Consider the following 24928-nt stretch of genomic DNA (forward strand, 5'->3'; position numbering starts at 1 on the left):
CTGATGATGTTTGACAATAGCTGTGCATGACACTCTCCAATTATATTTGATGGTCACACTGCCCTGAGACCCAGTCTATCCCATATCTCCTCAGTGTTATTGGTGTCTGTAATGGTCCTTTTTCATGTACCTCCCTAAGTGTGTGCTGGTGGTGCTTTTACTGTGTCTTGAGTACATCGTTAAATGTCCTAGGTATCTGGAGAGTCTTCGTTCAAATAAAATACTCTCGGTTCTCAGTTGTGCGTTCTATATTAGGTTCTAACCTCTCCTTTTTCTCTTTGGTTTCTCTTTATCATTGGGTTCTAAACACCTGTTCTCCGCTGTCCGTTCTCCATTGCAGCACGGGAGGAGAACGTGGCCACGTTCCGCGGCTCCGAGTACTTCTGTTACGACCTGTCCCAGAACCCCATCCAGAGCAGCAGCGACGAGATCACGCTCTCCTTCAAGACGTGGCAGCGCAACGGCCTGATCCTCCACACGGGGAAGTCGGCAGACTACGTCAACCTGGCCCTGAAGGACGGGGCGGTGAGCCTGGTCATCAACCTGGGGTCAGGGGCCTTCGAGGCCATCGTAGAGCCCGTCAACGGGAAGTTCAACGACAACACCTGGCACGACGTCAAGGTCACGCGCAACCTGAGACAGGTAATAGTGGCTAGGGAGGGTGAGAGTGGACAGCACTGTGGTGCTGACACATAACGTGTGCAAACATGCAGATATATTCAGGACATTCAGGTCAACTGATACTATAGGATAGGTAGAAGACCCATATATTTTGTTCGTCTTAAATAGATTCGACAGTTCCCAATGCGTTATACATTCTCCTGTTCTTGTAGTTTTTTTGGTCCGTTTCATAAATGAGAAAGTTCACAATAATTTTGACAGTTGTCTTTAATTTAGTTTTTTTCAAGACTGTCTCTATTTTTAACCCCCTTGACTTACTATTTCCTAAAGACATGGTTTATTTCATGCCTACTTTGACCTACTTTCCCCTATTCATTTTCTCCATATGTTCTGAATTCCAAGAACACCAATTTCTGGTCTGATTTTCTTCGGTCCACTGTTTCTTCGGTCCACCCCGACAATCCTCTCTCTCTCCCCTCTCCCCCCTCCCTCCTTCACGTCTTATTGTGGGTGCTGGCAGGGAGAAACTTCAGCCAACCACGACGACTCCTGTTTACCCCAGACTGATCTCTGTTTAGCTGTAAAATCGCCCACAAACCTGCAATACAAAATATTCTAATAGTCAAGGTCCTGTTCCCTTCCACATCCTCAGTGAGAGTTGATGGAGGGTGGGTTCTGGCTCTAGGCAAGATAGACTAGGATTTCAACTATGTAAGGATAAGTAATGGTTTTCCTACAGTTCTAATAATATATTACAAATTATATTTATATTTTTTGTAAAATACAATAATGCGAAATGTTGTCTCTGACATTTCATTGGAAACGTTTTCATATTGCTACTTTAGTAGTGTTTTTAATCTGATCTCTACTCAGTTTAGGAGTAAGCTCAAAGCTGAAATGGATGCTTTTGTGAAGGTGCTGTATGAAGTCTAGCTAGTTACATTCCATACAGCTAATTACGCAATCTGGGAAGGGTGTTTCTTTTAAAGGAGCATTATCTCATGGGAAAGTCGAGCAGCTCTTTGGAATCTAAACCAGGTTGATATTCTATGTAAGTATGTATGTTATGTCATCACTTCATCAAGGTCAACTCAAGGTTCATCCCCCTACCTATGGAATACTCTGGATTTCAAATTGAGCTCTATGCCATAAAATATTTCCCTTTTTCTCTGTTACCCACTTTCTCTCTATTTATTTTTCTTAGCTATTTCTCTCTTTCTCTCTGTCTCTCTCAATCACCCTCTCTCTCTCTCTCTCTCTCTCTCTCTCTCTCTTTTCCCGAGAACAAGCTTTTGTAGAAAATCAGAACTAACCACTCATGGAATGAATCATTGTCCTACTAACTGTTGCCTAACCAGCTATTGTACTAACAACACCTTAACTCTTCATCATTGTTTATTAATTTAATTTATTTTTTATTTTTTATTAACAACCCCTCTGTTCACTATTTAATTTCCTTTCTTCCCCCTTTTCCTCAAAGCAATCAGGCATTGGACACGCTATGGTAAACAAACTCCATTGTCTGGTAGATATCATTCCAATTTTCCTTTTTTTGGGGTTTGCCGTGTGCTCCTTCCTTCCTTCCCCTCTTCCTTTTTCTTTGACTCTTCATTCTAGACACCATTGTCAAAAAAATGTGGAAATGGGGTTGGTATTTCTTGGCTTTCTTTATATTGGATTCTCTCCCTCCATCGTTCATGATTTGATTCTATCGTTCATCTTTCTTTTTCTCACACTAGCTTCTCTCCTCTTCTGCTTTCCTTTCTACAACTTCTTCCTCTCTATTCCAAAGCCCTCCAAATCAAGTCTTTCTTTAGGGCTTACTGTTTGACTAAAACCTCCTTTGCATTCCCTATGTTTTGGCCGATGACTGTCGACCAAACTGCCAGAAGCTTTCCACAACTACAACTACAAAAAAAGAGGAAAGAAAACCCAAAGGTTCACCAATGGGAGCTCTGACAGTTGTTTCCAGTACACAGTGGCGCATGGCATGCCTAAACTTCTCCACCCTTCCCTTCGATCTCACACTATCCTCATCCCTTGCTTTCCCAATAACCTGCCTAACTAACACTGAACTCACCTGCCATTCACGCTGTCATTTGTGTGTGGTGAATGTTTATAGAAGTGGCGATTCTGATGCTACACCTCCCTTGATAACCCCCCCTATCATGGCTTTTGGTGTGGTCTGATTGTGTAGTGATTGGGCTTTGGCATGCTCCATCCAGCTGACTTAGAGGTTAGACCTTGCTTTGTGTTTAGCACCCCATTCACTCAACTCATCTTGTTATTAAGAAAATAACTAACTACAACATGGCTATGATACTCATGGCTTGTTCATATGTAGAATTAGCAGCACATCCCTTTTTGTGCATGCTTGTCAATGTCTCCACTATCCATATATCAACTCAAACTAAAACGAGCACAATCAATTTATCCTTGGTGTTGTTGGCATCCTACTAACCCTTCAAGTCTAACCAAATGTCAAATCCCCAAAGAAACCTCATTTACTAACTTGCATCAAAGTTAAATTAAATATGTCAGTGGGAATATTTTCTTTATCTGCCCTGGTTGAGCGTAAGAGTTGACGTACATGACAGAAACACAGATGAATCCAATGACATGGTCCAGGTTGTGGGACTGGGCCACACACTTGAAGTCATTACACTAGCGAGCATTACTAAGACACAATATCGAGACAAAAACCTAGTCCCTGTTAGATTAACCTGAGCATAAACCTCTGCCTACACCCTGACCCCCGTACCCTCCTTTCTCCCCCAAAACCCAAGATGGTCATGAGTGGACTTTCTCCTTCCTGGTTCTTCCCGTTGTCTAGGTGACGATATCAGTTGACGGTATCCTGACGACCACGGGGTATACCCAGGAGGACTACACCATGCTGGGCTCAGATGACTTCTTCTACGTGGGTGGAAGCCCCAGCACCGCCGACCTGCCTGGGTCTCCTGTCAGCAACAACTTCATGGGCTGCCTCAAAGAGGTGAGACTGCTGCAATATGTACATTTACATTCAAGTGGAACTTACAGGGTTTTAACAACTTTGCAGATATGAAACAAATATCATTAGAAAAAATATCATGTTCCCAGTTTATGCTTCAAAACCAACTTTATAAGAGGTTTTAGAAATAGGTTTTATTTGACTCAGAATGTCATAACTTACATAAAGGCATTGTTGGCAGAATAGATGGATGCAGTTCAAAGCATGATTAATATACAGTGCATTCGGAAAGTATTCAGACCCCTTGATTTTTCCACATTTTGTTACGTTACAGCCTTATTCTAAAATGGATTAAATAAAAAATTGTTCTTATCAATCTACACACAATACCCCATAATGACAAAGCAAAAACAGGTTTTTAGAAATGTTTCCAAATGTATTCAAATAAAAACAGAAATACCTTATTTACATAAGTATTCAGACCCTTTGCTATGAGACTCGAAATTGAGCTCAGGTGCATCCTGTTTACATTGATCATCCTCGATGTCTTTACAGCTTGATTGGAGTTCAGCTGTGGTAAATTCAAATGATTGGACATGATTTGGAAAGGCACACACCTGTCTATATAAGGTCCCACAGTTGACAGAGCATGTCCGAGCAGAAACCAAGCCATGAGGTCGAAGGAATTGTCCGTAAGAAGGATTGTGTCGAGGCACAGATCTGGGTACCAAAATATTTCTGCAGCATTGAAGGTCCCCAAGAAAACAGAGGCCATCATTCTTATATGGAAGAAGTTTGGGCCCACCTAGACTCGTCCTAGAGTTGGCCGCCCGGCTAAACTGAGTAATCGAGGGAGAAGGGCTTTGGTCAGGGAGTTGACCAATAACCTGGTGTTCCCTCTGACAGGGCTCCAGAGTTGGTTAGCTAGCAAGAATTGTGAATTGCTACCGATGCTGAACTTGAATGACTGTTATCCACAGTTAGCCTATCGGTTAGCTGTCAACCGTGCATGACTTGGGCAGGAGCTCACTGGAGCTGAGTACCGACACCTCAAATGTTCTACTGCTTGAGCTCCTGCATCTCTATAGAATATTAGCTCAAAAGTATTGTGGAGCTCCTGCACCTAAATATAAACAGTACCAGCACCAACAATGAGTACTGCCACCTATTTCAGTCCAAGTCAAGCACTGGTTGTCAATCAAATGTATCGATCAAATTGGCTGCCAGGAAGGCAAGTTCCAAAAACAGGCAAGCTGCAGAAGGATGAGCAGGCTACTGTTCCCCATTGTTTCAATGCAATTTTGACGGCCAACTAGCTTAAAAACTTTGAGGGTTTATCTAATTTTCTCTAGTTAGATTTGAGCTTATCTCGCTTTGGCTAGCATTATTTGTTGATCTTGTTGTTGATGTGCATAGGCAAATGAGGGGGAGAGAGCCTACCTATTTATGGTTGTTTGATCAATAGGACTGTGAAATTTCTAAATGTAAGAGGAGAAATCCATTCAGGTGTATTTTGGGGCTTTTGGCGAATGCGTTCTAAAGATCTAAAGTCGCGCTGTTGCTACTGCCTGTAAACACACAGTCCAGTTCAAGGTGAATGATGGCAGGGCCCGTGTGGCAAATGGCTTATTTAGGCCTACTGTAGTTCTGATTGGTTAGGGTGCACCGGTCTGCCTAAACTCTGGTCCTGGACAAGACAGATGTTTTATTTATTCAGAAATTACTGACTATACGTCAATCCCAAACATTCAATGAATTTATGAAAAGTTGAAAATTACCATATCTAAGTGCTCGCTTGTCATAAAATGTAAAAAAAAAAAAAAAGTCTTCCTGGGTGTGTATTTGAACGATTTTAATTTCATGTTGCTAAAACGCTGTCAGTTCCACTTTAATTAACATTTGAGTCATTTAGCAGACACTCTTATCCAGAATGACTTACAGTTAGTGCATTCCTCTTAAGATAGCTAGGTGAGACAACCACACATCACCACTGTCACATTTGCATTTTAGTAATTTAGTAGAAGCTCTTATCTAGAGCCACTTACAATCAGTGCAATATGTGAGTCTGTGCTTTACACCAGTGTTTCAAAAATGGCTGGTTAGGACCAAATGGTCCAGTGGGTTACTGTTCAAGCTTGGGTTGAACGTTTGGGAACCGCTATTAAAGTACTGTGGGTTCGCTAAAATGTGTTGAATGTCATAGGTTACTTGTAAAGAGAGTATCTTGCAATGTGTATTATGCTCTCTGGATCCTATGAAATCAGGGCTAAATTCAATAAAGCCCATCTGGTTTTGAAGAAGGGAGAGATCAGAGCTTTCAGTATCTTCTGGGAGCCATCTGATCCAATTCACAGTGGTTATTCATTTTCACCCGACATCAAATTGTTGCAGGCACATTTAATTTTGTTTTTTTCAATTGTTGGTAAATGATTTGATTACGGCCGCGGACGTCAAGCAGTTGCCTGGATGCAGAGGCTCAGGTGAAGTGATGGGATGGGATTCGTTGACTATGCAGCTGGGTTTAAATCTAACAGGAGAGTAGGAAGCAAAGGGACAGTCTGAAAACGGGTCTGTTTGTTCCATTGGGTCTGTTCCTGCTCAGAGATGTTTTGATTAAGCCAATTTTTTTTAACAGTGTCACAGTTTCCTTCTGAACACACAAACACACACAGTTCCCTTGAGCTGGTGATGTCATCTTTTAGCGCTTGGCTGGAGACGGTTGCTGCAGTGTGGCAGCATGGTCCTGTATCTCTCTCTGGAGCTGTTCCCTACTGGTACACACACACACACACACAAACATACATACACACAGAATATACACTTTCTCCCCCTGCCCAAACACATGTTCCCACACCCCCTGCCACCTCCTCATCACCTCTCCATCAGAGCGTCATGTAGCCCAGGAGATCGGGGGAAATGTGTAGCAGCCATATAATCTCCCTTGCCCTACTTCCTGCTCTGTGCCATGCTGGGCAGGTCTGCCCTTACTGACCCAATCATCACTGTATCACTGGGGCCACTAGCTCACCAACACCATGATGCACGCGTACATGTATGAACACGCGTGTACTTACACAAATGTTCACACACTTTCACTGGTCCTAGGGTCATTGTTCCCTCAATTGTTCCCTCAATGTTGATCAAAATGCATTTAGTCCCTATTCCTTTCATTCCATTTCCTCTCAATACATGGGTCAACGACACACACACACACACGCAAACATGGCGCGGGAGAGAATAGGGGACATTTTATGGGCTCCTGCCCATAATGTTTCTACCATCGTTTCCTATGACTGAAAAGAGTGTCTGGACATCAGAACAGCTATCACTAACCTCAATTTGGACGAGAACTTCTACTTCAATGAGTCGGATGCAAAATACATGCTGATTAGCCCAAATCTCCAACACTATAGAGTCCGGCGTGGGGAATACCTGACGAGACTCTGTCGAAGAGTGGATAAATTACCCCTACACTCCGTTCTATTGGCAAACGTGCAATCACTGGAGAATAAACCGGATGAGCTCCGTTTAAGACTGTCCTGTCAACGTGATCTGAAGAACTGTAATACCCTATGTTTCTGAGTCGTGGCTGAACAAGGATTTGGTAAATATACAGTGCCTTCGCAAAGTATTCAGATCCCTTGACTTTTTCCACCTTTTGTTACGTTACAGCCTTATTCTAAAATGGATTAAAAAATAATAATAATCCTCAGCAATCTACAATGACGTTGAGAAATCTTTGCACATTTATTAAAAATAAAAAGATAAATAGCTTATTTACATAAGTATTCAGACCCTTTGCTATGAGACTCGAAATTGAGCTCCGGTGTTTCAATTGATCATCCTTGAGCTGTTTCTACAACTTGATAGGCACACACCTGTCTATATAAGGTCCCACATTTGACAGAACAAAAACCAAGCCATGAGGTCGAAGGAATTGTCCGTAGAGCTCCGAGACGACAGCATTATGTTGAGGGTTGAAAGTCCCCAACAACACAGTGGCCTCCATCATTATTAAATGTAAGAAGTTTGGAAGGACAACCATCACTGCAGCACTCCATCAATCAGACCTTAATGTTAGAGTGGCCAGACAGAAGCCTCTCCTCAGAAAAAGGCACATGACAGGTTCGAGGTTCTGCTCGCCTGAGTTAGAATAACTCATGATAAACTGTAAACCATAGTGTTTACCATCTATATTTTTTATAGGTGTCTATTTACCACCAAAGGAGCTGTATAAGTAAACTAGAAAATACTCACCCAGAGGTGGCGCTCCTAGTGGCCGGTGACTTTAATGCAGGAAAACTGAAAACCGTTGTACCTAATTTCTACCTGCATGTCACCTGTGCAACTAGAGGTGATAAGTCCTCTTTTTAGACCTGCACAAGGCTGGGATGGGCTACAGGACAATAGGCAAGCAGCTTTGTGAGAAGGCAACAACTGTTGGCGCAATTATTAGAAGGTTCAAGATGACGGTCAATCACCCTCGGTCTGGGGCTCCATGCAAGATCTCACCTCGTGGGGCATCAATGATCATGAGGAAGGTGAGGGATCAGCCCAGAACTACATGGCAGGACGTGGTCAATGACCTGAAGAGAGCAGGGACCACAGTCTCAAAGAAAACCATTAGTAACACACTACAACGTCATGGATTAAAATCCTGCAGCGCACGCAAGGTCCCCGTGCTCAAGCCAGTGCATGTCCAGGACCGTCTGAACTTTGCCAATGACCATCTGGATGATCCAGAGGAGGAATGGGAGAAGGTCATGTGGTCTGATGAGACAAAATTAGAGCTTTTTGGTCTAAACTCAACTTGCCGTGTTTGGTGAGAACACCATTCCAACCGTGAGGCATGGAGGTGGAAACATCATTCTTTGGGGATGCTTTTCTGCAAAGGGGACAGGACGACTGCACTGTATTGAGGGAAGGATGGATGGGGCCATGTATCGCAAGATCTTGGCCAACAACCTCCTTCCCTCAGTAAGAGCGTTGAAGATGGGTCGTGGCTTCGTCTTCCAGCATGAGAAAGACCCGAAACACACAGCCAGGGCAACTAAGGAGTAAGAAGCATCTCAAGGTCCTGGAGTGGCCAAGCCAGTCTTCAGACCTGAACCCAATAGAACATCTTTGGAGCGAGCTGAAAGTCCGTATTTTCTAGCGACAGCCCCGAAACCTGAAGGATATGGAGAAGGTCTGTATGGAGGAGTGGGCCAAAATCCCTGCTGCAGTGTGTGCACACCTGGTCAAGAACTACAGGAAACGTATGATCTCTGTAATTGCAAACAAAAGTTTTTCTACCAAATATTAAATTCTGCTTTTCTGATGTATCAAATACTTATGTCATGCAATAAAATGCAAATTAATTACTTAAAAATCATACATCATACATGTGATTTTCTGGATTTTAGTTTTAGATTCCGTCTCTCACAGTTGAAGTGTACCTATGATAAAATTACAGACCTCTACATGCTTTGTAAGTAGGAAAACCTGCAAAATCGGCAGTGTATCAAATACTTCTTCTCCCCACAGTATATATCCTAACCAGAAGCCATGAGTTACAGGCAACATACGCACTGAGCTGAAGGCTTGAGTTGCCCTCCAACGAACCATCAAAAAGGCAGAGCATCGTGGTCTAAGGCACTGCATCGCAGTGCTAGCTGTGCCACCAGAGACTCTGGGTTCAAGCCCAGGCTCTGTCGCAGCCAGCCGCGACCGGGAGGTCCATGGGGCGACGCACAATTGGCCTAGCATCGTCTGGGTTAGGGAGGGTTTGGCCGGTAGGGATACCCATGTCTCATCGCGCACTAGCGACTCCTGTGGCGGGCCGGGCGTAGTGCACACTAACCAGGTCACCAGGTGCACAGTGTTTCCTCCGACACTTGGTTGGAGACTTGGTTGGGTTGTGTTTCGGAGGATGCATGGCTTTCGACCTTCGTCTCTCCCGAGCCCGTACGGGAGTTGTAGTGATGAGACAAGATAGTAACTACTAACAATAGGATACCACGAAATTGGGGAGAAAGGGGGGTGAAATAAAATATTAAAGGCAAAGCATCAACACAGGACCATGATCGAGTCCTACTGCACCAGCTCTGACGCTCGTTGTATGTGGCAGGGCTTGCAAAGTATTACGGACTACAAAGGGAAACCCAGCTGCGAGCTGTCCAGTGACGTGAGCCTATCAGATGAGCTAAATACCTTCTATGCTCACTTTGAGGCCAGCAACACTGAACCATGCATGTGAGCACAAGCTGTTCCGGAAGACTGCATGAACACACTCTCCGTAGTCGATGTGAGTAAGACCTTGAAACATGTTAACATTCACAAGCCCGCAGGGCCAGGCAGACTACCAGGACGCATGCTCAGAGCATGTGCTGACCAGCTGGCAAGTGTCTACACTGACATTCACTCCCTGACCGTCTGTAATACCTGTTTCAAGCAGACCACCATTGTCCTTGTGCCCATGAACGCCAAGGTAACCCTGCCTAAATTACTATCGCCCCGTAGCACTCACATGAAAGGCTTTGAAAGGCTGGTTGAATGGCTCACATCATCACCATCATCCCAGACACCCCGGACCCACTCCAATTTGCACACCGCCCCAACAGATCCACAGATGACACAATTTCTATGGCACTCCACACCGCCCTTTCCTATCTAAACAAAAGGAACACCTACGTGAGAATGCTGTACATTGACTACAGCTCACCATTCAATGCCATGGTGCCCTCCAAGCTCATCACTAAGGTGAGGACCCTGGAATTAAATACCTCCCTCTGCAACTGGATCCTGGACTTCCTGTAGGCAGCAACACATCAGCCACGCTGACCCTCAACATGGGGACCTCTCAGGATTGTGTGCTTAGTCCCCTCCTGTATTCCCTGTGCACCTACGACTATGTGGCCGTGCACGACTCCAACACCATCAGTAAGTTTGCCGGCGACACGACAGTGGTAGGCCTGATCACTGACGATAATGAGACAGCCTACAAGGAGGAGGTCAGAGACCTAGCAGTGTGGTGCCAGGACAACCACCTCAACATCAACAATACAAAGGAGCTGATTGTGGACTACAGGAAACAGAGGGCCGAGCACTTCCCCATCCACACCGATGGGGCTGAAGTGAAGCAGGTCGAGAGCTTCAAGTTCCTTGGTGTCCACAGTACTAAGGAACTATCATGGTCCACACACACCACACACACTATCATGGTCCACATACCGTGAAGAGGGTACGACAATGCCTTTTCACCCTCAGGAGGCTGAAAATATTTGTCATGGGCCCTCAGATCCTCAAAACGTTCTACAGCAGCACCATTGAGAGCATCTTGACTGGATGCATCACCACTTGGTATGGCAACCGCTTGGCATCCGATTGCAAGGCGCTATAGAGGGTAGTGCGTCAGAGGAAGGCCCTAAAAAGTCTCTTCTCGCTTCTACCGCACAGGAAGTGGTACCAATGCACCAAGTCTTGGACCAACAAGATCCTGAACAGCTTCTACCCCCAAGCCATAACACTACTAAATAGTTAGTCCGGGTATCTATTGGTTAACTATGTAACTATCTGGTAGGCCGTCATTGTAAATAAGAATTTGTTCTTAACCTGTTGCGACGAGCAATCCCGTATCCTGGAGCGTAATTATAGCCTCAAGCTCATTACCATAACGCAACGTTAACTATTCATGAAAATCGCAAATGAAATTAAATAAATATATTGGCTCACAAGCTTAGCCTTTTGTTAATTAACCTCTTAAGCCCACCCGACACGCAGGCGCCCCATCTAGCCATCTGGAAATGCAAATGCGCCACGCTAAATGCTAATAGCACTCGTTAAAACTCAAACGTTCATTAAAACACACATGCAGGGTACTGAATTAAAGCTACACTCGTTGTGAATCCAGCCAACGAGTCAGATTTTTAAAATGCTTTTCGGCGAAAGCATGAGAAGCTATTATCTGATAGCATGCAACACCCCGAAATACCTGAAGGGGACGTAAACAAAATAATTAGTATAGCCGGCGCTACACAAAACGCAGAAATAAAATATAAAACATTCATTACCTTTGACAAGCTTCTTTGTTGGCACTCCTAGATGTCCCATAATATTGCGTCTTTTTTTTCGATTAAATCGGTCCATATATACCCTAAATATCGATCTATGAAAAGTGTGTGATCCAGGAAAAAACTGCGTTTTAAAACGCAACGTCATTTTTTTTAATTAAAAAAGTCGATGATAAACTTTCACAAAACACTTCGAAATATTTTTGTAATCCAACTTTAGGTATTAGTAAACGTTAATAATCTATCAAATTGATCACGGGGCGATGTGTATTCAATAGCTCCACGTCTTGAACTCATGGTCGAAAATTTCTCCTCCAAAACATCCTGTCGGAGACCGGAAGGAATGGGCTCTCTCTTACTCATTTGACCAAGAAACAAAGCCCAGGCAATTGACAAGACTGGCGACATCATGTGGAAGCTGTAGGACTTCCAATCTCAGCCCCATGTAATTTGGTTTCCCATAGACAATACATGCAAGTGGCGCATGGATATTTTTCCCAGTTTTCGGTGATCAGTTTTTCTTGCGCTTTCGATGAAACACAGGCTCTGTTATAGTCACAGGCGTGATTTAACCAGTTTTAGAAACGTCAGAGTGTTTTCTATCCACACATACTAATCATATGCATATACTATATTCCTGGCATGAGTCGCAGGACGCTGAAATGTTGCACAATTTTTAACAGAATGTTCGAAAAAGTAGCAGGTAACCTTAAGAGGCAACACTGTCATCTCAGATTTTCAAAAAATGCTTTTCAACCATAGCTACACAAGCATTTGTGTAAGAGTATTGATAGCTAGCATAGCATTAAGCCTAGCATTCAGCAGGCAACATTTTCACAGAAAAAAGAAAAGCATTCAAATAAAATAATTTACCTTTGAAGAACTTCGGATGTTTTCAATGAGGAGACTCTCAGTTAGATAGCAAATGTTCAGTTTTTCCAAAAATATTATTTGTGTAGGAGAAATCGCTCCGTTTTGTTCATCACCTTTGGCTAAGACAAAACCCCGAAAATTCAGTCATGACAACGCAAACTTTTTTCCAAATTAACTCCATAATATCGACAGAAACATGGCAAACGTTGTTTAGAATCAATCCTCAAGGTGTTTTTCACATATTTATTCGATGATAAGTCACTCGTGGCAGTTTGGTTTCTCCTCTGTTCAAAATGGAACAATGCACGCACCTGGAGATTACGCAATAGTTTCGACGGAGGACACCGAGTGGACACCTGGTAAATGTAGTCTCTTATGGTCAATTTTCCAATAATATGCCTACAAATACGTCACAATGCTGCAAACACATTGGGGGAAAGACAGAAAGTGTAGGCTCATTCCTTGCGCATTCAAAGCCATATAAGGAGACCACATTGGAACACAGCGCCTCAAAAATCTGTCTCACTTCCTGTATGAAATTTCATCTTGGTTTCGCCTGTAGCATTAGTTCTGTGGCACTCACAGACAATATCTTTACAGTTTTGGAAACGTCAGAGTGTTTTCTTTCCAAAGCTGTCAATTATATGCATAGTCAAGCATCTTTTCGTGAACAAAATATCTTGTTTAAAACGGGAACGTTTTTCATCCAAAAATGAAATACTGACCCCAGAGGTTCAAGAGGTTAACTGACTTGCCAAGTTAAATAAAGGTAATTTGTTTTTTTTAAACTAAATAAATCTGCATGGACCCTTTTTGCACTAACTCATTTGACTCATCACATATACTGCTGTTACTGTTTATTGTACCCCTGCACATTGATTCGGTACTGGTACCCCGTGTATATAACCAAGTTATCGTTACTCATTGTGTATTTATCCCTCGTGTTATTATTTTTCTATTATTTCTCTTTGTTTCTCTCTGCATCATTGGGAAGGTCCCGTAAGTAAGCATTTCACTGTTAGTCTACTCCTGTTGTTTACGAAGCATGTGACAAATACATTTGATTTGACACACACGCACACACATGCAAACCCGCACGTACACAGAAACACTGCTATCCTCCACACTGCACTCCCTGCCATTAACACTAATTTGCCTGCTGGCGATGCTCTTGTCCGTGCCATCAAACGCTATTATGGATAAATGTTTTGTTACCATGGCATCAGGTAGGCCCCCACGTCTCCCGCTATTGAAAAAACACACAAACACACACACACACACACACACACACACACACACACACACACACACACACACACACACACACACACACACACACACACACACACACACACACACACACACACACACACACACACACACACACACACACACACACACAGAAGCGTGACTTGGTAGCCGATTATTATGCCTTACATATGTGGACATAATAACAGTCTTTATGCCTCCTTTTTCCTCCATAACACATCTTTGTGGTGTTCCTATCAGAGAAACACTGACGAAGAGACACCTACAGCAGTTCTGTTGAAATAATGTCCAATTCAATCATTGATACTTGTATTTCTATTCATCATAGAATCATATGTATGTCATTTCTGAATGACAGTAAATGTTATTTCGTAGCATAATATAGTTACTGTTTATTTTGTTATTTCAAATCGTTTATATTGTATTGAGTAAAATGTTTGTCATATTCTAAACTGATAAGTGTAATCCAAAAAATGAAATATTTTATGAAAAGAGGTAAAACAATGTAGATGTGATTTGATTCTCCATTTTCATAGCTGTTACACCTGTTTAACATTTAGTGAAGGTCTTTCCGTTTATCAGATTGCCATGTCTGTGTTACCAACAGAGTGGGATATTTACTCTGGAGAAGTTGTCTGATAACCAGTGTGATGTGGAGAAAGGTTGAGTCCTTAGATGACCATGCAGTCACCCTGTCTAAACAGCCCCAGGAAAGACGTGTGTGTGTGTGTCTGCCCTCAGATCAGATCGAGTTGAGATTAGCTAGTCTAGCTATAGCCAGTGGCCTGTGGCTGTCCCCATCCACACTGTCACACTCTTACCCCCTGTCAACAACACACTCCACACATACACACACACACACACGCACAAATGCCTCACACCACTAGGTCCACTAGAAGTCTGACATATAGTACACAATATGTACAAATTAGTGGATTCGGCTATTTCAGCCACACCCATTGCTGACAGGTGTATAGAATTGTGCGCACCGCCATGCAATCCCCATAGACAAACATTGGATGTAGAATGAACTTACTGAAGAGCTCAGTGACTTTCAAGGTGGCAGCGTCATAGGATGCCACCTATCCAACAAGTCGGTTTGTCAAATTTCTGCTCTTCTTGAGCTGCCCTGGTCAACTGTAAGTGCTGTTATTGTGGAAACATTTAGGAGCAACAGCAGGTCAGCCGGGAAGTGGTAGGCCACACAAGCTCACAGAACGGGAACGCTGAAGCGTGTATAGCTCGTAAAAATAGTCTGTCCTCTGTTGTAACACTCATTACGAGTTCCAAACTGCCTCTGGAAGCAAGGTCAGGCCAATGCATAGTGCCAACTGTAAAGTATGGTGGAGGAAGAATAATGGTCTGGGGCTGTTTTTCATGGTTCGAGCTCAGCCCCTTAGATCCAGTGAAGGGAAATCTTAAAGTAACAGAATACAATGACATTCTAGACGATTCTTTGCTTCCAACTTTGTGGAAACAGTTTGGGGAAGGCCCTTTCCTGTTTCAGCATGACAATCCCCTGTGCACAAAGTGAGGTCCATACAGAAATGGTTTGTCGAGATCAGTTTGGAGGAACTTGACTGGCCTGCACAGAGCCCTGACCTCAACCTCATCGAACACCTTTGGGATGAATTGGAACGCAGACAGTGAGCCAGGCCTAATCTCCCAACATCAGTGTCCGACCTCACTAATGCTCTTGTGGCTGAATGGAAGCAAGCCCCCACAGCAATGTTCAAACACCTAGTGGAAACCCTTCCCGGAAGACTGGAGGCTGTTATAGCAGCAAAGGGGGGACCAACTCCATATAAATGCATATGATTTTGGAATGAGATGTTCGACGAGCAGGTGTCCACATACTTTGTCATGCATTGTACAGTTGAAGTCGGACGTTTACATACACCTTAGCCAAATACATTTAAACTCAGTTTTTCACAATTCCTGACATTTAATCCTAGTAAAAATTCCCTGTCTTAGGTCAGTTAGGATCACCACTTTATTTTAAGAATGTGAAATGTCGGAATAACAGTAGAGAGAATGATTTATTTCAACATTTATGTATTTCATCACATTCCCAGTGGGTCAGAAGTTTACATACACTCAATTAGTATTTGGTATCATTGCCTTTAAATTGCTTAACTTGGGTCAAACATTTTGGGTGGCCTTCCACAATCTTCCCACAATAAGTTGGGGGAATTTCAGCCCATTCCTCCTGACAGAGCTAGTGTAACTAAGTCAGGTTTGTAGGCCTCCTTGCTCGCACACGCTTTTTCAGTTCTGCCCACAAATTTTCTATAGGATTGAGGTCAGGGCTTTGTGATGGCCACTCCAATACCTTGAATTTGTTGTACTTAAGCCATTTTGACACAACTTTGGAAGTATGCTTGTGGTCATTGTCCATTTGGAAGACCCATTTGCGACCAAGCTTTAACTTCCTGACTGATGTCTTGAGATGTTGCTTCAATATATCCACAGAATGTTCCATCCTCATGATGCCATCTACTTTGTAAAGTGCCACAGACCCTCCTGTAGCAAAGCACCTCCACAACATGATGCTGCCACTCCCGTGCTTCACGGTTGGGATGGTGTTCTTCAGCTTGCAAGCCTCCCCCTTTTTCCTCCAAACATAATGATGGTCATTATGGCCAAACAGTTCTATTTCTGTTTCATCAGACCAGAGGACATGTCTCCAAAAAGTATGATCTTTGTCCCCATGTGCAGTTGCAAACCGTATCTGGCTTTTTTATGGCGGTTTTGGAGCAGTAGTTTCTTCCTCGCTGAGCGGCCTTTCAGTTTTTGTCAATATAGGACTCGTTTTTACTGTGGATATAGATACTTTTGTACCTGTTTCCTCCAGCATCTTCAAAAGGCCTTTTGCTGTTGTACTGGGATTGATTTGAACATTTCACACATAAGTACATTCTCTAGGAGACAGAACGTGGTACCTTCAGGCGTTTGGAAATTGCTCCCAAGCATGAACCAGACTTGTGGAGGTGTACCATTTTTTTTCTGAGGTCTTGGTTGATTTCTTATTATTTTCACATGTTGTCAAGCAAAGAGGCACTGAGTTTGAAGGTAGGCCTTGAAATACATCCACAGGTACACCTCCAATTGACTCAAATTATGTCAATTAGCCTATCAGAAGCATCTAAAGCCATGACGTAATTTTCTGGATTTTTCCAAGCCGTTTAAAGGCACAGTCAACTTATTGTATGTAAACTTCTGACCCACTGGAATTGTGATACATTGAATTGTAAGTGAAATAATCTGTCTGTAAACAATTGTTGGAAAAATGACTTGTGTCATGCACAAAGTAGATGTCCGAACCGACCTGCCAAAACTATAGTTTGTTAACAAGACATTTGTAGAGTTGTTGAAAAAGGAGTTTTACTGACTGCAGCCTATGTGTATGTAAACTTCCCACTTCAACTGTTTGTACAGGCCTGTGTGAGAGCATGGTGCTGGAGTATGGAAAGCACCCCACCCTGTGGAATAAAATGCACACTGCAACTGCTGAACATTCACCAGAGAGAGAGAGAGAGAGAGAGAGAGAGAGAGAGAGAGAGAGAGAGAGAGAGAGAGAGAGAGAGAGAGAGAGAGAGAGAGAGAGAGAGAGAGAGAGAGAGAGAGAGAGAGAGAGAGAGAGAGAGAGAGAGAGAGAGAGAGAGAGAGAGAGAGAGAGAGAGAGAGAGAGAGAGAGAGAGAGAGAGAGAGAGAGAGAGAGAGAGAGAGAGGAGAGAGATCTCTTGGCAGCGACAGCTTGTCTCAGGATCTGGGCACCATTTGGTGTTTTACAACATCTCGTGTGGTATTTTCTATTTAACATCCGTCCCTGTTTTTATCCAAACACACACTGTGGGAGGTTGGTGTACACCCATAACATGTGGGGGATTGGCATACAACCTCTAGTAGTATTGCTTTTGTAGTCGTGTCGCTAGGTTGTGACCCTAATGGTGTAACAAGGACTCTCGCTAACATTACTGACACAGGGTGACACAACCCTCAGTGCCCACCCCCCACCCCACCTCCACACACACACACTCCAGCTGCCATCCCTACCCTCCAGTCTCAATGTCTATGCAAATCACTCCTCTTATGCCATGGGCTAGCGCCATCCTTGAGCAGTGAGTGGTCTGGTCCCACAGACAGAACACACACACAGTGTTCCCCCATACACACATACATGCATACATACATACATACACCCAGCATGCCAGGGGTGTGTTGCATCCTTGAGTGGTGTGTGTGTGTCGGTGGTGGTCTGTGCACAGTGGGGACCCGGGGCCATTAATTCCTGGAGAGCGGTGGGCAGGGCCGGCAGGCAGAGATTTATGGGAGAGGCAGACAGCTGTGGATGATTAATGTGTGTGTCACCAAGGGCCCCACTCAGCCCAGACACACACACACACACACCAATGCAGGGGCCAGGAGGACGATATGGTGTGTGTGTGATTGTGTTTGAGGGCCAGAGGAGCATGGACTCCTTTTGGAAATATGGAGGCAGTGCCTTAGAATACACACACGTTTGTTTTACTATCCTTGTGGGGACCAAACAATTGATTCCCATTCAAAATCTTAAACCTAAGCCTAATCCTTAACCTAACCTTATCCCCGAACCTTAACTCATAACCATAACCCTATCCCCTAATTCTAACCCTAACTCTAATTTTAACCCTTACCATAACCCCTAAGCCTAAAATAGACCTTTTCCTTGTGGGGACCAACTTTTCCTTGTTTTACTATCCTTGTGAGGGCTTCTGACTGTAAAACCGAAAAACACCCTCTTAGTAAAGCTGCATGATGAATACTGCGAGGAGTGTGATTCCAATGACGGTTGTGTTGAATGGGGTTTGGCCTTGGTTATACCCCTGTGTCGTTTCTCACAGTGCCAGACAGTGTGTTGATGTCCGTCTCTCTCTCTCTGTCAGTCAGTGTGTCTCTCTCTCTTTGAGCGAGTGTCTGGTAGAGGAGATAACAGGCTGATGGAATTCTACTCTCCATATTCAAACACAAGTCATTTTTCATTTCTACATCCACATAGAACACACACACACACACCTTGGTTATACCCTTGTGTCATTTCTCACGCAGCCAGACAGTGTGTTGAAGTCCGTCTCTCTCTGTCAGTTTGTCTCACCCCCCTCCCCCCCATCCCACACACACACAGACACATGCTTCTGAATCAGTCGTGTGGGCACACCTACAGTGTGTCACACAGACAATTTTGAATAGACAGAAGCTCAGTCTGTGTTCGTGCCTTCTTATGTCTGTGCAAGAATCAGAGATCACTCACTCACTATCTGTTTGATTCACTTCTAATGCTGTGATTCAGCTGGGAAACCTGCCCTCTGCATTTGTGCTGCCCTGATAAAATACATACCATGTGGTGATACCGGCAAGATAAGTTACTATGTTTTGTAGATGCCTTGCTAAAAGTGACTTGTCATGTTGTCAAGGTTTTCCCTCCGCGAGCTGATCTTTATTTGTATCCAACAGTAATATATATTCAGCATTTTATCAGGAGGCAATTGGAGGAATGGGATTAGTGATTGTGTAGCTATTGTACTTGTAAAAATCAACTGGTCCCCAAGCGCAGGCTGCCTATTGTACTGCGGCTCAGTTTCAAATGTGCCCGAACAGATTGTCTCGCAGTCATTTCTCTCTGTCAACCTCTGTAATCAGTTATACGGACGGGTCGGATGTTTGAATATGAAAAATGGTTAGAATATGAAAGATGGTAGGGAAGGCTCGGGCGACTGTGTATTATATTGCATAAATCTCACACATTTTGTTGAGCGAGACAGGTGGTATCAAAAGCGAAGGCGGTCTAAGGAGAATACTAAAACAGAGGATCGTTGTGTTTTTCATAATACGTAAATATGAATGTCAAAATGTAAAGTATTTGACATTCAGAGAAGTTACCAGGACAGATAGATAGACAGGCAGACAGACAGACAGGCAGACAGACAGGCAGACAGACGGACAGACGGATAGAAAGAGAGACAGACAGAGAAAAGAGTGAGAGAGGGAAGTTGAAATGTCACCGGGCACTGCCTGACGCCTCATCACCGGCTCGGCAGGAATTAGCTAGCTGACATTTTACGTAGACGCCCGCCACCACTCCAGATGACAACGTCGCCTGGCGACCAAATTGCAAAGTGTCACTTTGTGTCAGACACGGGGAGACGTCTGAGCGTCTCACGGCTTGTGATGTCTGGAAATTACAGAGAAGCCGGCGGTTGAAACTTGATTTAGATAATGAAAAATGCTTCAGGTCGACGTGACAATGCAGATTAAACGACGGCAAACGACAGTGATAATATCGCAAATAATGATAATCACTGTCCAATCAGTGCCGAGGGATTTGCAGTGCTCTAGCTGGGGATCTTCAAGATCGCAGTGAGATGGCCGCGGGTGACAGCTACTGATATCTGACTGAAAGGGATTTAGAGGGAAGCATATGTTGGTTGTTTAAGTCTGGGGACTTCAGGGGACAATTGGACAGCTTTATGTTTTGTTTCTGTCTTCTGTGTTGTGATTTGTAGCACAGTGTGTGTAATATTTGATGTAGCGTGTGCATTAAGTTATGGAGTTTGTCTATTGTTTCGCTAACACCCAGCGTCATAACATGTTATGACACGGTCATAACCATGTTATGATGTCATAACAGCTGACATAACTTGTCAGCACCTGTGATAATATGGTCATAACACTGTCATGACCCATATATCTACAACTGTTGTGACATATATTGTGTTATTTTATAGCTGGTTATGACACCTACATTATTGTGTCAACACCCACATTTATTCAAATCCCTGCCAAGAAGTGTGTTTCTTAAGTCATTTGTTGTAAAAAAAAAATATTTTGACATGTTTTTTTTTCAATCATATTTTACACAGTGTCATAGAGCATTTCGACCATCCTGTGTCACTTTACTTGGAGTCAGAAAATACACTTTATGACACTGTCAAGAAGCATTATGACCATCATAATCATATTAGCCAGATAGGCCTCTCACGTACATACCCTATTTTTGACTGATGACTGCATTAAGGGCATCTGGTCCTGCTCCTGAAATATTCTCCTGCAGTCATCAAATCAAATCAAAAATCAAATGTTATTTGTCACATACACATGGTTAGCAGATGTTAATGCGAGTGTAGCGAAATGCTTGTGCTTCTAGTTCCGACAATGCAGTGATAACCAACAAGTAATCTAACTAACAATTCCAAAACTACTGTCTTATACACAGTGTAAGGGGATATGTACATAAGGATATATGAATGAGTGATTGTACAGGGCAGCATACAGTAGATGGTATCGAGTACAGTATATACATATGAGATGAGTATGTAGACAAAGTAAACAAAGTGGCATAGTTAAAGTGGCTAGTGATACATGTATTACATAAGGATGCAGTCGATGATATAGAGTACAGTATATACGTATGCATATACATTTACATTTACATTTAAGTCATTTAGCAGACGCTCTTATCCAGAGCGACTTACAAATTGGTGCATTCACCTTATGACATCTAGTGGAACAGCCACTTTACAATAGTGCATCTAAATCTTTTAAGGGGGGGGGGGTGAGAAGGATTACTTTATCCTATCCTAGGTATTCCTTAAAGAGGTGGGGTTTCAGGTGTTTCCGGAAGGTGGTGATTGACTCCGCTGTCCTGGCGTCGTGAGGGAGTGTGTTCCACCATTGGGGAGCCAGAGCAGCGAACAGTTTTGACTGGGCTGAGCGGGAACTGTACTTCCTCAGTGGTAGGGAGGCGAGCAGGCCAGAGGTGGATGAACGCAGTGCCCTTGTTTGGGTGTAGGGCCTGATCAGAGCCTGGAGGTACTGAGGTGCCGTTCCCCTCACAGCTCCGTAGGCAAGCACCATGGTCTTGTAGCGGATGCGAGCTTCAACTGGAAGCCAGTGGAGAGAGCGGAGGAGCGGGGTGACGTGAGAGAACTTGGGAAGGTTGAACACCAGACGGGCTGCGGCGTTCTGGATGAGTTGTAGGGGTGTAATGGCACAGGCAGGGAGCCCAGCCAACAGCGAGTTGCAGTAATCCAGACGGGAGATGACAAGTGCCTGGATTAGGACCTGCGCCGCTTCCTGTGTGAGGCAGGGTCGTACTCTGCGGATGTTGTAGAGCATGAACCTACAGGAACGGGCCACCGCCTTGATGTTAGTTGAGAACGACAGGGTGTTGTCCAGGATCACGCCAAGGTTCTTAGCGCTCTGGGAGGAGGACACAATGGAGTTGTCAACCGTGATGGCGAGATCATGGAACGGGCAGTCCTTCCCCGGGAGGAAGAGCAGCTCCGTCTTGCCGAGGTTCAGCTTGAGGTGGTGATCCGTCATCCACACTGATATGTCTGCCAGACATGCAGAGATGCGATTCGCCACCTGGTCATCAGAAGGGGGAAAGGAGAAGATTAATTGTGTGTCGTCTGCATAGCAATGATAGGAGAGACCATGTGAGGTTATGACAGAGCCAAGTGACTTGGTGTATAGCGAGAATAGGAGAGGGCCTAGAACAGAGCCCTGGGGACACCAGTGGTGAGAGCGCGTGGTGAGGAGACAGATTCTCGCCACGCCACCTGGTAGGAGCGACCTGTCAGGTAGGACGCAATCAAGCGTGGGCCGCGCCGGAGATGCCCAACTCGGAGAGGGTGGAGAGGAGGATCTGATGGTTCACAGTATCGAAGGCAGCCGATAGGTCTAGAAGGATGAGAGCAGAGGAGAGAGAGTTAGCTTTAGCAGTGCGGAGCGCCTCCGTGATACAGAGAAGAGCAGTCTCAGTTGAATGACTAGTCTTGAAACCTGACTGATTTGGATCAAGAAGGTCATTCTGAGAGAGATAGCGGGAGAGCTGGCCAAGGACGGCACGTTCAAGAGTTTTGGAGAGAAAAGAAAGAAGGGATACTGGTCTGTAGTTGTTGACATCGGAGGGATCGAGTGTAGGTTTTTTCAGAAGGGGTGCAACTCTCGCTCTCTTGAAGACGGAAGGGACGTAGCCAGCGGTCAGGGATGAGTTGATGAGCGAGGTGAGGTAAGGGAGAAGGTCTCCGGAAATGGTCTGGAGAAGAGAGGAGGGGATAGGGTCGAGCGGGCAGGTTGTTGGGCGGCCGGCCGTCACAAGACGCAAGATTTCATCTGGAGAGAGAGGGGAGAAAGAGGTCAGAGCACAGGGTAGGGCAGTGTGAGCAGAACCAGCGGTGTCGTTTGACTTAGCAAACGAGGATCGGATGTCGTCGACCTTCTTTTCAAAATGGTTGACGAAGTCATGTGCAGAGAGGGAGGAGGGGGGATATGAGATGAATAATGTAGGGTAAGTAACATTATATAAGGTAGCATTGTTTAAAGTGGCTAGTGATATATTTACATCATTTCCCATCAATTCCCATTATTAAAGTGGCTGGAGTTGGGTCAGTGTCAATGACAGTGTGTTGGCAGCAGCCACTCAGTGTTAGTGGTGGCTGTTTAACAGTCTGATGGCCTTGAGATAGAAGCTGTTTTTCAGTCTCTCGGTCCCAGCTTTGATGCACCTGTACTGACCTCGCCTTCTGGATGATAGCGGGGTGAACAGGCAGTGGCTTGGGTGGTTGATGTCCTTGATGATCTTTATGGCCTTCCTGTAACATCGGGTGGTGTGTAGGTGTCCTGGAGGGCAGGTAGTTTGCCCCCGGTGATGCGTTGTGCAGACCTCACTACCCTCTGGAGAGCCTTACCGTTGAGGGCGGAGCAGTTGCCGTACCAGGCGGTGATACAGCCCGCCAGGATGCTCTCGATTGTGCATCTGTAGAAGTTTGTGAGTGCTTTTGGTGACAAGCCGCATTTCTTCAGCCTCCTGAGGTTGAAGAGGCGTGGACCAATTCAGTTTGTCTGTGATGTGTATGCTGAGGAACTTAAAACTTGCTACCCTCTCCACTACTGTTCCATCGATGTGGATAGGGGGGTGTTCCCTCTGCTGTTTCCTGAAGTCCACAATCATCTCCTTAGTTTTGTTGACATTGAGTGTGAGGTTATTTTCCTGACACCACACTCCGGGGGCCCTCACCTCATCCCTGTAGGCCGTCTCGTCGTTGTTGGTAATCAAGCCTACCACTGTTGTGTCGTCCGCAAACTTGATGATTGAGTTGGAGGCGTGCGTGGCCACGCAGTCGTGGGTGAACAGGGAGTACAGGAGAGGGCTCAGAACGCACCCTTGTGGGGCCCCCATGTTGAGGATCAGCGGGGAGGAGATGTTGTTGCCTACCCTCACCACCTGGGGGCGGCCCGTCAGGAAGTCCAGTACCCAGTTGCACAGGGCGGGGTCGAGACCCAGGGTCTCGAGCTTGATGACGAGCTTGGAGGGTACTATGGTGTTGAATGCCGAGCTGTAGTCGATGAACAGCATTCTCACATAGGTATTCCTCTTGTCCAGGTGGGTTAGGGCAGTGTGCAGTGTGGTTGAGATTGCATCGTCTGTGGACCTATTTGGGCGGTAAGCAAATTGGAGTGGGTCTAGGGTGTCAGGTAGGGTGGAGGTGATATGGTCCTTGACTAGTCTCTCAAAGCACTTCATGATGACGGAAGTGAGTGCTACGGGGCGGTAGTCGTTTAGCTCAGTTACCTTAGCTTTCTTGGGAACAGGAACAATGGTGGCCCTCTTGAAGCATGTGGGAACAGCAGACTGGTATAGAGATTGATTGAATATGTCCGTAAACACATCGGCCAGCTGGTCTGTGCATGCTCTGAGGGCGCGGCTGGGGATGCCGTCTGGGCCTGCAGCCTTGCGAGGGTTAACACGTTTAAATGTCTTACTCACCTCGGCTGCAGTGAAGGAGAGACCGCATGTTTTCGTTGCAGGCCGTGTCAGTGGCACTGTATTGTCCTCAAAGCGGGCAAAAAAGTTATTTAGTCTGCCTGGGAGCAAGACATCCTGGTCTGTGACTGGGCTGGGTTTCTTCTTGTAGTCCGTGATTGACTGTAGACCCTGCCACATGCCTCTTGTGTCTGAGCCGTTGAATTGAGATTCTACTTTGTCTCTGTACTGACGCTTAGCTTGTTTAATAGCCTTGCGGAGGGAATAGCTGCACTGTTTGTATTCGGTCATGTTACCAGACACCTTTCCCTGATTAAAAGCAGTGGTTCGCGCTTTCAGTTTCACGCGAATGCT

At 44.7% G+C, this 24928-nt stretch overlaps 1 protein-coding gene across 1 annotated transcript in view; it reads left to right on the forward strand.

The window, feature by feature from the left end:
• The window catches only part of LOC118362807 (neurexin-3a), a gene marked incomplete at its 3' end in the record, with an annotated part of 338958 nt that overhangs the window by 103745 nt on the left and 210285 nt on the right, over window positions 1-24928 (forward strand). The window contains exons 5-7 of the mRNA XM_052510632.1: window positions 341-642; window positions 2102-2125; window positions 3455-3616. Coding sequence (XP_052366592.1) covers window positions 341-642; window positions 2102-2125; window positions 3455-3616 — 488 coding nt within the window. The remainder of the gene's footprint in view (window positions 1-340; window positions 643-2101; window positions 2126-3454; window positions 3617-24928) is intronic.

The sequence above is a fragment of the Oncorhynchus keta genome, unplaced genomic scaffold (genome assembly GCF_023373465.1).
Source record: "Oncorhynchus keta strain PuntledgeMale-10-30-2019 unplaced genomic scaffold, Oket_V2 Un_contig_5916_pilon_pilon, whole genome shotgun sequence".
Classification (NCBI taxonomy): domain Eukaryota; kingdom Metazoa; phylum Chordata; class Actinopteri; order Salmoniformes; family Salmonidae; genus Oncorhynchus; species Oncorhynchus keta.